Below are 15261 nucleotides of genomic sequence, written 5' to 3' on the forward strand. Positions count from 1 at the left end.
GTGTTGCTTGTGCTGGAGAGTTTTAGTTATGAATTGGATAGGCTGGGATTATGTTCCTTGGAGTGGAGAAGACTGAAGGGGGGGACATGATAAAGATGTATAAAATTATGAAGGGCTAGATGGGGTAGGAAATTTTCCATTGGTGGAGGGGTCAGTAATCAGTGGGGCATAAATTTAAGGTAAAGCATTGGCGATTTAGAGGAAATATGAGGAGACTTTTTTTTAACCCAGAGGTGGTGGGAATCTAGAACTCAGCCTGTAAGGACTGTAGGAGGCAGAACTGCTCATAATGTTTAAGTTGCATTTAGACGTACACTTCCAACGTCAAGGCGTGCAAGTCTGTAGGCCAAGTGCTGGAAAATAGGATTAGAAATAGTTCGGTGATTGTTTTTGACTGGTGCAGCTTCAATGGGCTGAAGGGCCTTTTTCTGTGCTGTACACCTCTATGACTATGAGAATTGAATATACAGAATCCCATCTCATTCAAACTGGTTTGAAAGTTTGGGACATCCAGAAAAGCCTTCATGTTATTAAATGTCGCAAGAACAAATGAGTTTGAATACCAAAAACTCTGGGTGATGACAAAACGATGATATCAAATTGCCTCATGGAATGGTGACCCAGTCAATGAACATTGGCCTTGGTCTTTGGTGACAAGAACAAGATCAGGGAGAGTTGCAATAGTACCACTGAGGTTTGACCTGTGAAGTTCAGACTTTGGGATGGATATGGTGGGAATGTAACTGATTTAAGAAAAGATGTTATAGAAAGAATTACTATTTCACTTTAGGGTAGATGTAGAATGAAGAAACAGGGACGTAACAGTCTATGAATAATCATGTGCTAGGGGTTAAGAACGAGCAGTCTGTATAGAGAGGCGTATTTACCTTACAGAATGTAATGTATTATATTGTATAAATAGGAGTTTTGCAGAATTTTAAAGTCAGGCCATAGGCACTCTTAGGTAGACATGTCACAAATTACATGGCAAGATATCCAAATTGAATTCAATAGTGGAACTAAACCAAAAAAAATCTATATTTAAACCTTCTCTGTCAATTGCCTGAAGGATTTCCCTACATGTATAAGAATACTGAAACAACGGTGACCGGGCATAACTTGGATTTAGTTAATTTCCTGTGTTGGTCTTTTAGCAGAGATGTGATGAGAAACAGGAAGAATCAACCAGGGGTTTCAGGGGCATTCTTTACAATTGTCTAGCACTTTTCCGTCCAAATGATTCTCATTTAAAGTTGCACGTTACAATAGCAACATGGATCGTCATCATATCTGATTATTGGAAATTTAGTTCTTTTTCATGGATTTCAAAATTCACACATTACAAAATTATAAGTAGAAACACTCACAGCCAGTATTATATAAATTCACTTCCGTATGGGAATTGAGAAATATGTTACTCATCCTGAAACAAACAATTAATGATGACCGCAAGGAGAAAATAGATCATTATGAGGACTGAGATTGAGCCAAAAGTTTTATCTGACCTTTTGCTTTGTTTAAGCATTTTACAGAAGTCAGTTATTTAGTGTTTAAATATTTGACTTCTACCGACCTATTGACCTGCATTGTTTAGTCTTTGTGTGTCATTGTTACTATAACTTGTAATAACAATACCTGCTTCACTGAGTAGTGTGTAACCCTTTGGATGTTATCTAATGGAGGTGTAGCTTGTGCTCCACATTTCAAAATGTGAATGGTGTGAATTTTGTATATTTTATATTCTGAAAATCAAGGATACCTGAAGTTTCACATACCTGTTAGATTCAGATGGCCTCAACGTGTGTGACTGGTGTTCTCACCTGCAATAGCTGGAAGGTTCATTTTAAGGTTTAAATGAAAATCCCAGGCAGGATCTCAATGTCATTCCTATGTACAAGTAATCACAAAACGAGTTAAGTATACTTTACCCACTGGTGCTAGCCAATGAACAATCTAACAAGTGGACCTGAAAGGAAAATGTTTCACCTGTCCAACAAAATTACTTTGGCTTTCTGTCAACCCCGTTTCAATATTCCACATCCTCAATTTTCAGTCTTACTCCTGACAGCCTGAATAATTGATAAGCTGCAGGGCTTCATTACTCCTAGCTCACCAGATTATGGCAATAGGGTCCTCCCATGAAAGCTGATCCGATCTTGCTGATTCAATTGGACAATTTAAAGGCTTTCACTGCCACCTCCTGCCCAATAGAATCAGGCACACAAAAAAAAACAACCATATCCGTGTACACGACAACTTCACATGCTGCAAATTTAAACTGTACCCTGTGTAATTCTGTGCTGTTTATCTCACTTACTGATATTGAACAAATTAAATAACTGCTAATTTTGTTCAGTTTAATATTTAGTAAATAATACTGATATAATTCTAATTTTAATTACTTCCCATAAAATTAGGCAATGGTGTTGTTCAAATGTCATGTTCTCTGTCTTTGAGTATTAAACACAAATTGTTCGCTACCCAAGCAGAATTATTTATAATTCTATTAGCTTAATAGAAGCAAATTTAAAAAATAATATACAATGGGGTGGTAACTTGACAAACTCTCTCAAAGATGGAGAAATCTGAACAGAATTTTGTACGTCAGGAGCTGCAAGTTACTTAACCAAAGTACTCTATAGTTTATCTCCAAGCTGCCTCTTCAAGGAATATCCAAATAACAGATTAAATTCTAGTTCAAATCTCATGTGTCAAGATTTTTTGGTGTTTTAAACGTAACTTGAATCTTACAGCATGAGTAGAGCACGTCCATTTGGAAAAAAGGGGTGGCCCTAAAAAATGGAAAGGTGCCATATTCTGAATTCAGCATCTGTTATAAAGGCTGACATGGTTTTGCACTGTATCACTTTGACAGGGCAGGTCAAACCTGTTGCTACTGCGATTATAGAATTAGACTTGTTCTTACAGCTGAGATTCAAAAGATCTGACTCAAAGCACATAGCATCACCAGAGAAGGAGAAAAGAAGAATTTTTTTCTGGAAAGAGCATGTACACTTTGTCTTTCTTTGCACTTTGTCTGATCGTCATACTTTTTCTTAAATGGTGGAGGATCAGGTAAGATGAATAATTGAGTAAATATTCTGGGATGATGTTAAATATATTTGCAAGTAGATGAATGTTGGTATTGTAATTTAAGCTCTGGGGCACAAAAATATGTAATGTAATTTAATCTGTAAGCAAACTCACTCGTGTTTTTGCATTTGATTTTTTTGAGTTAATGAAAGTCATTAAATAGTTACAATTGTTGTGAAAATTAGAGTGGAATATTCAAAGGCAGCACAGAGCTGCAGGAATCAATAAAAGATTAACGATGCATTGTTACAGAATTCCTGATAATCAAGGATGTATATTTAAAAAGATATGTGGCATGGAGTTATTACATGCCAATAGCCTTACAATGGCCTACTCGAGACTAAACCTCTCAACAATTTGTAGGACTCCGACGTGGCAATAAGTAGAGTGAGCAGAGATATTCCTGCTATTTTATAGTCTCTACTTGAAAGAAGCAAGATTTGAAATGATAACTATCACAGACCTCTGTCTGTATTTCTTTATTAAACAAAACAAATCCTTTTGAGTAACATGTTGCAGATGCAATTCCTTGATTATCATTTCTACTAATGTTCCTGAAGGAACTCCTATTCTTAGACTTCCCTAATCTCGCTTTACTGATTTTTATCTTGAAGGTGCTGAGGTGCACAGCAAAATTTTAGGAGTTTCATGATAATTAGTCATGTGTTGCTTTCAAACACACATGGCACGGATTGCTTGATAGTGTCTAGTATACTACTATAGTCATATTAGAGCCATAGAGCTTACAGCATGGAAACAAACTCTTCAGTCCAACCTGTCTATGCCGACCTAATATCCAAAATTAACCTAGTCCATTTCTCAGTATTTGGCCCATATCCCTCTACCTCTTCCTATTCATATACTCATCCAGATGCCTTTTAAATGTTGTAATTGTACCAGCCTCCATTACTTCCCCTGGCAGCTCATTCCATACGTGCACCACCATCTGTGAAAAAATTACCTTTTAGGTCTTTTTTTACATCTTTCCCCTCTCATTTTGAACATATGTCCACCTAGTTTTGGATTCTCCTACCCTGGAGAAAAGACCTTGGCTACTCAGCCTATCCATGCCCCTCATGATTTTATAAACCTCTGTAAGGTCACCCGTCAGTCCCCAACATGCCAGAGAAAATAGCCCCAGCTTATTCAGCCTCTCCCTATTGCTCAAACCCTCCATCCCTGGCAACATCCTTGTAAATCTTTTCTGAACCCTTTCTGTTCTTTGGGCTTTTATCAGAAAAGAGGCATGACGTACGTATATACTAAAACGATGGACAGAATCTCCCCTGCTGAAAAGCAGTAGGGAAGAGAAGATAACAGGGGTGAGTTGGCTTCAAGGGAATCTCTGCTGCTTTCTTGTCACCACAGAAATTATATTCTAGGCAGGAGGTCCCAAGCTCATCTTACCCGTGCTATAGCCAATTAAGGATCTATGGTCATTTCATAACCACTTAAGGGCCTTATCCCACTTGGGCTGCAATTACCGCTTCTCCACATCAGACAAGATGGGGTCAGCCTGGTAAACCTGTGTACCAGACTGTCAGTTTGGGACAGGGGTTGATTATCTCAGTATAGGATAATTTCTGCAACACTGAGGGAGTGAACTGAGGGCAAGGGGATGGCCACAGAGGCTCAGTTCCTTGTCCCCATTTCCGAATCCCAACTTCCTGCAGCCACGCACCCCGGCTGAACCCAATCCTAGAGAACTACAAATAATATCTACCTTTCTTGGCAGTGATCCATTCTGAAGGGTCATTGGACCCAAAATGTTGACTTGGCTTTCTCTCCAGATATGCAAGTTGTGTAGAGAAACTCACTCTGATTTTCCAATCTATGGTGAAGGGACAAGTGTGCCATTGGTCACTTTCTTCATTGTATCCATCTGTTTAATTCTGAGTGCAGTGTTAACAGAGCTGCTGATCAGATCCATGCATCAGTTTTAAACCACAGTCAAACAGTACAATAACAAATTATTTTGGCAAGTTAAGTACAAATTCCATTCAACAGTAACTTTATTTGTAAACCTAAAGTTTTAAGAGCTTCAGAGGGCAGAGATGAGTATAGTGGCCATCTCTAAAGAGAAGTTGGCTAACGTAACAGCCCTATTTAAGGAGAGAGGGAGGCAGAACATGGAAATTATAGGGCAGTTAGTTTGACCTCAATCACTGGTAAGATTTTAGGTTCCATTTTCAAGGATGAGACTGCAGAGTACATGAAAGTACCAGGTAACATGGAGCTGAGTCAGCTTGGCTTCTCAACGGGATGTCACATCTCTCAAGTCTGGTGGAATTCTTTGAGGTGGTAATGAGCAAAGGAGAGCCAGTGGATGTATATGGATTTCCAGAGGCACTTGGCAGGGGATCATACAGAAGTTTGCCAAATAAGGGAAGGGCCCATGGTGTTAGAGGCAAGGCACTGACGTGGATACAGGATTGGCAGAAGGCAGAATGTGGGGATAAAGAAGTCTTTTTCAGGGTGGCAGCCAGTGATTAATGGAGTTCTGCAGGGGCCAGTGTTGGGGCCACAACTATTCACGTCATACACAAATGATCTGGATGAGAAACTGAAGACATTGCTGCTGAACCTGCAGATGACACAAAGGTACATAGTGTCGAGTAAGTGGGAAAGCTGCAGAAGGACTTGGACTGGCTCAGAGAATGGGCAAAGAAGTGACGGATGGAATACAATGTGGGAAATTATTAGGTTATGTACTGTGGTAGGTAGAATAGAGGCATACCTTTTTTAAATGGGATGAAGTTTCAGAAATCTGAAACACAAAGGGACATAGGAGTCCTAGTTCATGATTCTCTCAGGGTTAACATGCAGTTCAGTTGGCAGTTAGGTAGGCAAATGCAATGTTAATATTCATTTCAAGAGGGCTAGAATACAAGGGCAGGATGCACTGCTGATGCTGTATAAGGCTCTGGTCTGACAGCATTTGCAATATTATGAGCAGTTTTGGGCCCAGTATCTAAAGGAATGATGTGCTGGCCTTTGAGAGGGTCCAGAGGAGGCTTTCAAAATTGATCCCAGGAATGAAGGGCTTGTCATATGATGAATGATTGCGAAATCTGTTAGTACTTTACAGCATTTAGAAGGTTGAGACAGATCTGATTGAAACTTACAGAATGCTGAGAAGCCTGGATACAGTGGACGTGGAGATGATGTTTCCACTAGTAAGAGAGACTAAGACCTGAGGGCATAGACTCAGAGTGAAGAGATGACACTTGAGAACTGAGATGAGGAGGAATTTCTTCAGGTAGAGGGTGGTGAATCTGTGGAACTCAGTGCTGCCGAAGGATGTAGAGGCCGAGTTATTGAATGCTTTTAAGACAGAGATAGATTGGTTCTTGCTGGCTAAAGAAATCAAGGGTTATGGGGAAAAGGCAAGACAGTGGGTTAAGAAGCATACAGCCATGATTGAATGGCAGAGTAGACGTTATGGGCTGAGTGGCCTAATTCGGCTCCTATAACTAACTTATAGTCTTTTATTCATTTTGTTTCAAGAATGGAAGAATGGGAATCACCCTGTACTTAACATACCCTACTTTTCCATTTGGGGAATAGTAAGGAAGTATTCCAAGGAGATAGTGGGCTGATTATCAAATTTGCTTGACTATATCTAGAATGCCTCTTCCATGTACAGGTCCTGAATTGGGACTGGTGCTTGGAGCTTTTAGCTCAGAGGCAGGGCTGTACCTGCGGAGCTACAATGGCAGTGAAAGTGGTCTACATCAGCTGCAAGGTACGGCCTCATGGCAAATGAATAGCCATACAAGATTTTTTAAAAAATCAAAAGTTGACCAAGAGAAAAACAATATTCAAGTCATCTGTGGGTGAGGCATTTGACCGGCACCAACTTATTTGTGCTTGGGTGTGTCTAGGATTTTATTTAGAACTGCTGTGATTAGATATTGCTCTTATTTGTGTTGTCATGTTCTCGATTTTCTCTCCTTTGCTCTCAGGTGGGTGGTAGATGGTAACCGAGTATCCACCGTGACTCAAACTGGGTGTCACTGAGCAGGTTCCTGCTGAGGAGGTGCTGTTGACAACACCTTCCATCATTTTACTGATGATAGAGAGTAGACTGTCAGGTGTACAAGGTAATGAGAGGCATGGATCGAGTCGATAGCCAGAGACTTTTCCCCAGGGCAAGATTGACTGCCACGAGGGTCATAGGTTTAAGGTGTTAGGAGGAAGGTATAGAGGAGACATCAGAGGGAGGTTCTTCACCCAGAGAGTTGTGAGCGCATGGAATAGTTTACCAGTGGTAGTCATGGAAGCGGAGTCATTAGTGACATTTAAGCGACTGCTGGACATGCACATGAACAGCAGTGAATTGAGGGGAATGTAGGTTAGGTTATTTTATTTTTGGATTAGGATTATTCCACGGCACAACATTGTGGGCCGAAGGGCCTGTACTGTGCTGTACTTTTCTATGTTCTATGTTCTTTATACATAACCTATGCTTGAATGAGACTGAAAGTAGAACTTCTGCCAGGCTCCACTTCAAATTTTTCAATTTAAAAGCAAATGCAGCACTTATACTATCATAACACACCCAAGAGGAGCAGCTGAAGTGAAACCTTGTGACAAACGGTCAGCATTACCAATAAGATTAGCATCATCACAGAGAAGTGGACAGATTGACAGCTGGCTTGAATGAGATTTGAGATAAAAACAAGAACAATATATTTCCACATGTATACTTGGATATCATCAACTGTAAAATAAAAGTATTTATATTCTATTAGGGCATGTCTGGGGAGTTCAGACTCATTATTTTCTCAACCTACGCCTTATAGGATATCCTAGATGCTCCTAGTGGCCTGAATGGCCACATGAACACTAGGTGCTTCCGGGCAGAGCAATTTGAGCTCCAGCCTTTGGAGCTTGAGCAAAGGCTTGGGGCGTGATTGTGTATTCACAAAGCACAGAGGTTTGTGGATAACATGCTTCAGGATGTGGTCACCCCAGCTTAAGTTGCAGATAGAGATGGAATGAGTGACTGACAACAAAGGAAAGGGATCAGGCAGGCAGTGAGGGAATTGGCTGAGTTTCTCTCACTTGTAAACCATTTCTCGATCTCAGAAAACACGAGTCTTCATGCTTTTATGAAGGGCAGCCAGAGCCAAGCTGCTGGCATTCTAGGTGGTCCAGCTGCTCAGGAAGGAATGTGAAAGGGCAAGCATTTGGGGATTTGTAAATGAGGAGAGGTAAGTGCTTCTCTGTCTGTAGACATGACTGTAGATTGTACGTTACCAGGATCAAGCAGTTCAGAAGACAGCGACTTAAGGAGACTTAATAAAAGCTGAAAGAACTGCAGATGCTGTAAAGCAGGAACAAATACAGAAGTTGCTGGAAAAACTCACCAGGTCTGGCAGCATCTGCAAAGAGAAAATCAAAGTTAACGTTTCGGGTCCGGTGACCCTCCCTCAGAACTGGTAAAGGGCCGTCTGAGGAAGGGTCACCAGACCCGAAACTTTAATTCGGATTTTTTTCTTCACAGATATTGCCAGGCCTGCTGAGCTTTCCCAGCAACTTCAGTTTAGGTGCTGCCAGACCTGCTCAGTTTCCCCAGGATTCTGTTTTTATATTAAGGATGTCACAGACCAACAGGGACAGGTAGAAATTGTGGTTCATGTTGGGACCAGTGACATAGCAAGAAAGAGAAATTAGATCCGGCAAACAGACTTTAGGGAATGAGGTAGGAAATTGAAAGGAAGCCTTAAAAAGGTGGTGATCTCCTGATTACTTCACATGCCATTGCAGTATTGAGAATAAGAAAAGGAGGATAGAGTCAATTAAAATGTGGCTGGAGCAACAGTGCAGGAGGGACGGCTTTAGATTGCTTAAACATCGGGATCATTTCTGGGGAAAGTGGGACATGTACAAGTTGGATGGGTTACATCCAAGTGGGAATGTTTAATAATGTTGTCTGGACAGATTTAAACTATATTGCCAGGGGATAGGATCCTGACAAGCAGCTCAAAGAGTCTGCAATGAAATGAAAAGGAAAACCACGGGTAAGTGAACCTGGAGGGCAGAGGAAACACAGAAGCACAAAAAAAAAGAAAATGGGAACAGAAGTAGGCCATTTGGCCTTTTGAGTCTACTCTGTCACTCCATATGATCACAAGGGGCTACTAGCAGGTGTAGCAGTCTTAAAAGTGGATAATTATGCAAGTCCTGATGGGCTGTGGCCCAGGCTGTTGAAGGAGGCAAAGGAGGGGGTAACAGAGGCCCTAGAATTTCAAATTTTGTCTGGCCAGAGGTGAGGAACAATAGGATTGTAAATTTATCCCAATATTGAAAAGGGATAACAGGATAGGCCAGGAAATTACAGGCCTCAGTTATTAGAAAAAAATCTGAGGGACAGGATACTTATGCACTTGAAGACACATAGGTTAATCAAAGATACTCAGCATAGTTTTCTTTAAGGAAGAGAATTGATGAGGTGATGCATTTGTTGTGGTCTATGTGGACTTTAACAAGGCTTTTGATAAGGTCTCTTACGCAAGCTGATCAAGAAAGGAAGCGCACACTGTATCTAAGGCAAAGTGGCATGCTGAATCCGAGGTAGGCCGAGATCCTCAAAGCAATGGGTGATGGTAGAGGGATGTTTCTGTGAATGGGCATATGTTTCTAGCAGGGCCCAGCAGGACTCCGTCTCTGATGTATGTAAATAACTTGGACTTAAATGTAGGGTTATGGTCAAGAAGTTCATGGATAACATGAAAATTGCTAGGGTGGTAAATCATGGGGAGGATAACCATAAACTGCAGTAGGATATAAATGGCTTGGACAGTGGGGCAGAGCAGTAGCTAAAGCACTTCAACCTGGAAAGGTGGGAAATAATGCACTTGGGTTCAGCAAGCAAGGTAAAGGATTACTGTGTGAATGGTAGGCTCCTGGAAACTGCAGAAGATCACAGCAGCCTTGGTATCCCCATCCACAAATTCCTGAAGGTGGTCAGGCAGGTAAATATGGTGATTTAAAAAAAACATATGAAATACTTTCCTTTAGTAGCAAAGGTATAGAATACAAGAGAAAGGAGGTTATATACTGTACAAAACACATTTAGGCCAGGACTGGAGCACTGCATGCAGTTCTGGTCACCACATTATAGGAAGGTTGTGATTGCAGTGGAAAGCAATGTTCCCTCTAATTTTCTTACTGGATGCATGGGCCTCTGAGGTCTGTGCACTGCTGTGACTACAGGAACCGGAAGCCAATGCCATGATTGGTGTGCTGCCACTGATGGCCAAGCATGGAATGCAGCTTCGAGGGAACATTGATGAGGTATATTGAGAATTACCTGGATGCTGCCTGGCCTGGACAGTCTGAGATACAAAGTAAGTTTAGATAATATAGTGCAGTTCTTCTTGGAGCAGTAAAGGTTAAGGAAGGGCTTGATAGCAGTCTATATGATTATGAAACATATAGTGGAGGTATCAGAAACAATTAGGGCATTGATTCAAGGGAAGATGGAGAAGGCTATGAGGAGAGTTGAGGAGACTTTTTCCCCTCCCACTTGGTTTGATGGAAGACTGGAACTCATTTGCTAAAAGGATGGGTGAATCAGAAACTCTCATACCATGTTCCTAGTCTAGGCCCCCAGCTATGTTCCTTGTCCCCAGTGCAAGCCGGCCGAGGCAATTTAGCCCAGATATACCACCCTGTTCCAGAAACTGGCCACATTAAATTTAGTAACTGGCATACACTGCTCAAAGGCTTTGGCCAATTTATGATGGGAGAATTGAGGGATGACGCTTATTGCTGTGGAATTGCTGCTCCAAACTCAGTTAGCTCGATTTGCCAGGAGTGGGAGCCTGAAGTACAAGTATATCTGGCCACAACAGGAAATGTACAGACCTTTGGGCTGAACCCAGAGACAGATGACAATGGTTCCCAGGAATGAAATGCCAGTGAACCTCCAAATCCACATAGATCAACATCAGGATCACAGTAGGGATACGCTGAACCCATCCACTAATCCCTCTACTGACTGTTAACAGAGGAAGATTGTTGTAAAAGGGATGGTAATTACTTTCAGCTACCCTAAACAAAATACCAATAAAAATCTTGAAGTAAAACCTACTGCTGTAAATAATAAGAGATAAACCACCTCTATCTAAGCTATGATGTATGAATCTTCCATTTGCTAGCTTTTAACAGTAGCAGTAGTAATTCCCATCGACGATAAACCACATCAACAATAAACTCTCATATCAGCAAAAAAAAGTATCAGTCAGAAATCTAAGATAACAAAGTGTGAAGCTGGATGAACACAGCAGGCCAAGCAGCATCTCAGGAGCACAAAAGCTGACGTTGAGGGGTCGAGGCGAAACGTCAGCTTTTGTGCTCCTGAGATGCTGCTTGGCCTGCTGTGTTCATCCAGCTTCACACTTTGTTATCTTGGATTCTCCAGCATTTGCAGTTCCCATTATCTCAGTCAGAAATCTTACTGAATGCCCATAGGACAATTTCTTCAACAGTAATTAATGGTATCTTTATTGGGGGTAGTTGTATGCCTTAAGTGATATAGTTTGTACAGGAATAAATATAAAAGCATTGTATATTTATTAAATGTCAATGGATATATTGCAACAATAAGAAGCAACTTCTAATGTATGGACTCATCATTTAACAGCATAATTGTTTGGCATGGTTTGGAAGTGAGAAACTGCAAACTATTCTGAGCTAACAGTCACCTGTTTTGCATTACAGAACTGAACAGTAGGTCTCTAGATTTTGAACGGAAGCCTCACTCTGCCACGATCTTTGGTTGTGCAGCTAACTCACTGAAGTGCATTCTTTTCATCCAGGAATGCCAATCAAATATGAATCAGAGGTTTATATCTGCCATTTTCAACACTTTTGGTTCTGGATTTACCCTTTTTAAAAACACATTCTCTGATCCTGAGATAGCAGGAACTGCAGATGCTGGAGAGTCTGAGACAACAACGTGCAGAGATGGACAAACATAGCAGGCCAGGTGGCAACTATTTGCAATTTGCATTTCAAATCTTCTGGCTGGGAGCAGTGCAGCATGTAATTATTCTGTTTAAATAACTCTAAATTTTCTGAAGAAGGGTCTAGGCCTGAAACGTCAGCCTTCTCTGATCCTGGGTTGAGACAGCATCTGTAAGAGACTTATTCAAACAGAATAGTTACATGCTGCACTGCTCCCAGCCAAAAGATTTGAAATATATTGTGCAAATTGCAAGTATTTCCACAAGTGTACAGCATTCCTGCTAAAACTCTAAATTACTGAGGTGAGACTAAATGCGCACCAACAGACCAGCCAGAAACTGATTGCTGCCTCTTTGGTATGTTATCTAGAGACACGGGCTTCAGCAGTCCTTTTTTTAAATGAATTTGTTCACAGGATATGGCTGCCACTGGTTTGGCCATTATTCATTGTTCATCCTAAACTGCCTTGGAGGCGTTGGTGGTCAGTCACTTCCTTGGAAGTATTTGGGGGTCTAGGTTCACCCAAAGTGATGTTCCGAATGGAGTCTAATTGAAACAAAGTCTGAAATTTATTTGTGATCACTCTCCAATCAAACTGTTTCATTACAGTGAATGTTCCAAGCGCCCATTTGATGCAAAGTTACCCAGTTCTTCCACCACATTACATCTCACGGAAGTAAAGTGAAAGCATAATTCTGGGTTTATGCCACTACTTTTCCAAATGTTCTGTGAAACACATGAAAGTGATGCAAAATTAATGATAACTGCATCATGGTAAATGAGAAGGTGGTTTCTTTAAAATAGGTCATTGGACAATCTGGTTGACAGACTTGCCCAGGTTCATTTCATATATGCAACGGAAGCAGTACTATCATCCAAATGGAGCTGCATGGTGTCACATTAGGATGAATACTCCTTTGTAATTTTAGCCATGAGAAGGACAACGTGTCATTTTATGAAGAAGAAATTTTACATGCCTTGTGCAAACATGTACATGTTTGGCTACCAATTTCTGCAAAAAAAAATCCACTGTTTAGTTTGAGTTAGTCAGGGCTGTTTACAATATACATTAATGATATAGACAAAGGCATTAAAAGTAATATTAGCAAATTTGCTGATGACACAAAGCTGGGTGGCAGTGTGAAATGTGAGGAGGATGTTATGAGAATACAGGGTGACTTAGACAGGCTAGGTGAGTGGACGGATGCATGGCAGATGCAGTTTAATGTGGATAAACGTGTGATTATACACTTTGGTGGCAAGAACAGGAAGGCAGATTACTATCTCAATGGAGTCAAGTTAGGTAAAGGGGAAGCACGACGAGATCTAGGTGTTCTTGTACATCAGTCAATGAAAGCAAGCATGCAGGTACTGCAGGCAGTGAAGAAAGCTAATAGCATGCTGGCCTTCATCACAAGAGGAATTGAGTTTAGGAGCAAAGAGGCCCTACTGCAGCTGTACAGGCCCCTGGTGAGACTGCACCTGGAGTATTGTGTGCAGTTTTGGTCTCCCAATTTGAGGAAGGACGTTCTTGCTATTGACGGAGTGCAGCGTAGGTTCACCAGGTCAATTCCCGGAATGGCGGGACTATCATGTGTTGAAAGATTGGAGCGACTGGGCTTGTATACTCTTGAGTTTAGAAGGATGAGAGGGGATCTGATTGAAGCGTATAAGATTATTAAGGGATTGGACACTCTGGAGGCAAGAAGCATGTTTCCACTGATGAGTGAGTCCAGAACCAGAGGACGTAATTTAAAAATAAGGGGTAGGCCATTTATAGCAGAGTTGAGGAAAACCTTTTTCACCCAGAGAGTGGTGGATATATGCAATGCTCTGCCCCAGAAGGCAGTGGAGGCCAACTCTCTGGATACTTTCAAGAAAGAGATGGATAGAGCTCTTAAAGATAGTGGAATCAAGGGTTATGGGGATAAGGCAGGAACAGGATACTGATTGTGGATGATCAGCCATGATCATAATGAATGGTGGTGCTGGCTCGAAGGGTCTAATGGCCTACTCCAGCACCTATTGTCTATTGTCTATTGGCTACAATAATGAGGGTGTTACTAGATTTCACCAGTTTTTGGTCAGAATAGTTCTTAATTCAATCTATTAAGATTTTGGAGGAGCATTCCCAGAGTTGCTGTTTCTATTTTACAAGTTTAACAACTGCCAAAGTTGATCAATATTAACACTAGGTACCATGCTGTGTGTAAAAGATTCCTGATAGTGGAGCCTTAACTGCGTAAATCAGGCTGGCTGGTGAAAGCAATGAAATGAAACTACATAACCTGGGATAGCAAGAAATAGAAATTGGATGTTTAAGGGAAAGAATAAAAAGTAAAAGGGCAACAAGCCAGAGTAAACAAAAAGAAATGTAAAAACAGAAGAGAATCAAAGAGCCTGAGAGAACAAATAGTAAAATAAACATCTGGTTAGAAAAGTCTGAAGGTCAACTAAAATAGGGGTTTGAAGCGTGGGTAAGCAGTTGTGTGGTTGCCCAGCATGAGTATTGTGTGTACACCACTCTAGTAAACAGAGAAAAGAACATCCAATTACATCGTAAGTAACCATTATCAGCATTAGGTTCTCATCGAGAATTTAGCCCAGTTATAAAAGTAAGACCTTGGAACTGAAGTTGAGCTCAATGTTTCAAATGAAGGAAGCTCTTACATGCTGCATCCACCTTGAGTGAATGTTGCAGATTGTTATCTCCAGTTGCTCAGATTCAGGCCCCTGTTATTTTGTAAAACAAAATACAAGATTTTGGGTTTCTGATGAAAGGTCTAGGCCCAAAACGTCAGCTTTTTGGCTCCTATGATGCTGCTTGGCCTGCTGTGTTCATCCAGCTCCACACTTTGTTATCTTGGATTCTCCTGCATCTGCAGTTCTCATTATCTCCATTGCAAAGTAGATCTTTTTTCTCCTAGAAAGGAGAAGAGGCTTTAGTACTGGTGTGGAGACTAACAGGGCAGATTTCCCAACTTGACACTGTTACTAAAATTCAAAAGGTCTCTTGCAGAAGTCATTAAGTGAATAAGGCATCCATTTTAAACATTTCTCCAGAACATCTGACATTACAAATTGTGATAAACCTGGACATTTACTCAATGTCTGGTGGAGATGCTATCCTGTAATGATCACAAGAGTGGTTCAGATGTGTTTTATCTTGAGTAAATTAGTTGTGTAATTTAT

At 40.9% G+C, this 15261-nt stretch overlaps 1 protein-coding gene across 1 annotated transcript in view; it reads left to right on the forward strand.

The window, feature by feature from the left end:
* The first annotated feature begins 2880 nt into the window (after positions 1-2880).
* Positions 2881-15261, forward strand: part of ptgis (prostaglandin I2 (prostacyclin) synthase) — an 84010-nt gene continuing 71629 nt past the window's right edge. Inside the window, exon 1 of the mRNA XM_048549677.2 lies at positions 2881-3075. Coding sequence (XP_048405634.1) covers positions 3008-3075 — 68 coding nt within the window. The 5' untranslated portion in view covers positions 2881-3007. The remainder of the gene's footprint in view (positions 3076-15261) is intronic.

This window comes from Stegostoma tigrinum, chromosome 19 (assembly GCF_030684315.1).
Source record: "Stegostoma tigrinum isolate sSteTig4 chromosome 19, sSteTig4.hap1, whole genome shotgun sequence".
Classification (NCBI taxonomy): Eukaryota; Metazoa; Chordata; class Chondrichthyes; order Orectolobiformes; family Stegostomatidae; genus Stegostoma; species Stegostoma tigrinum.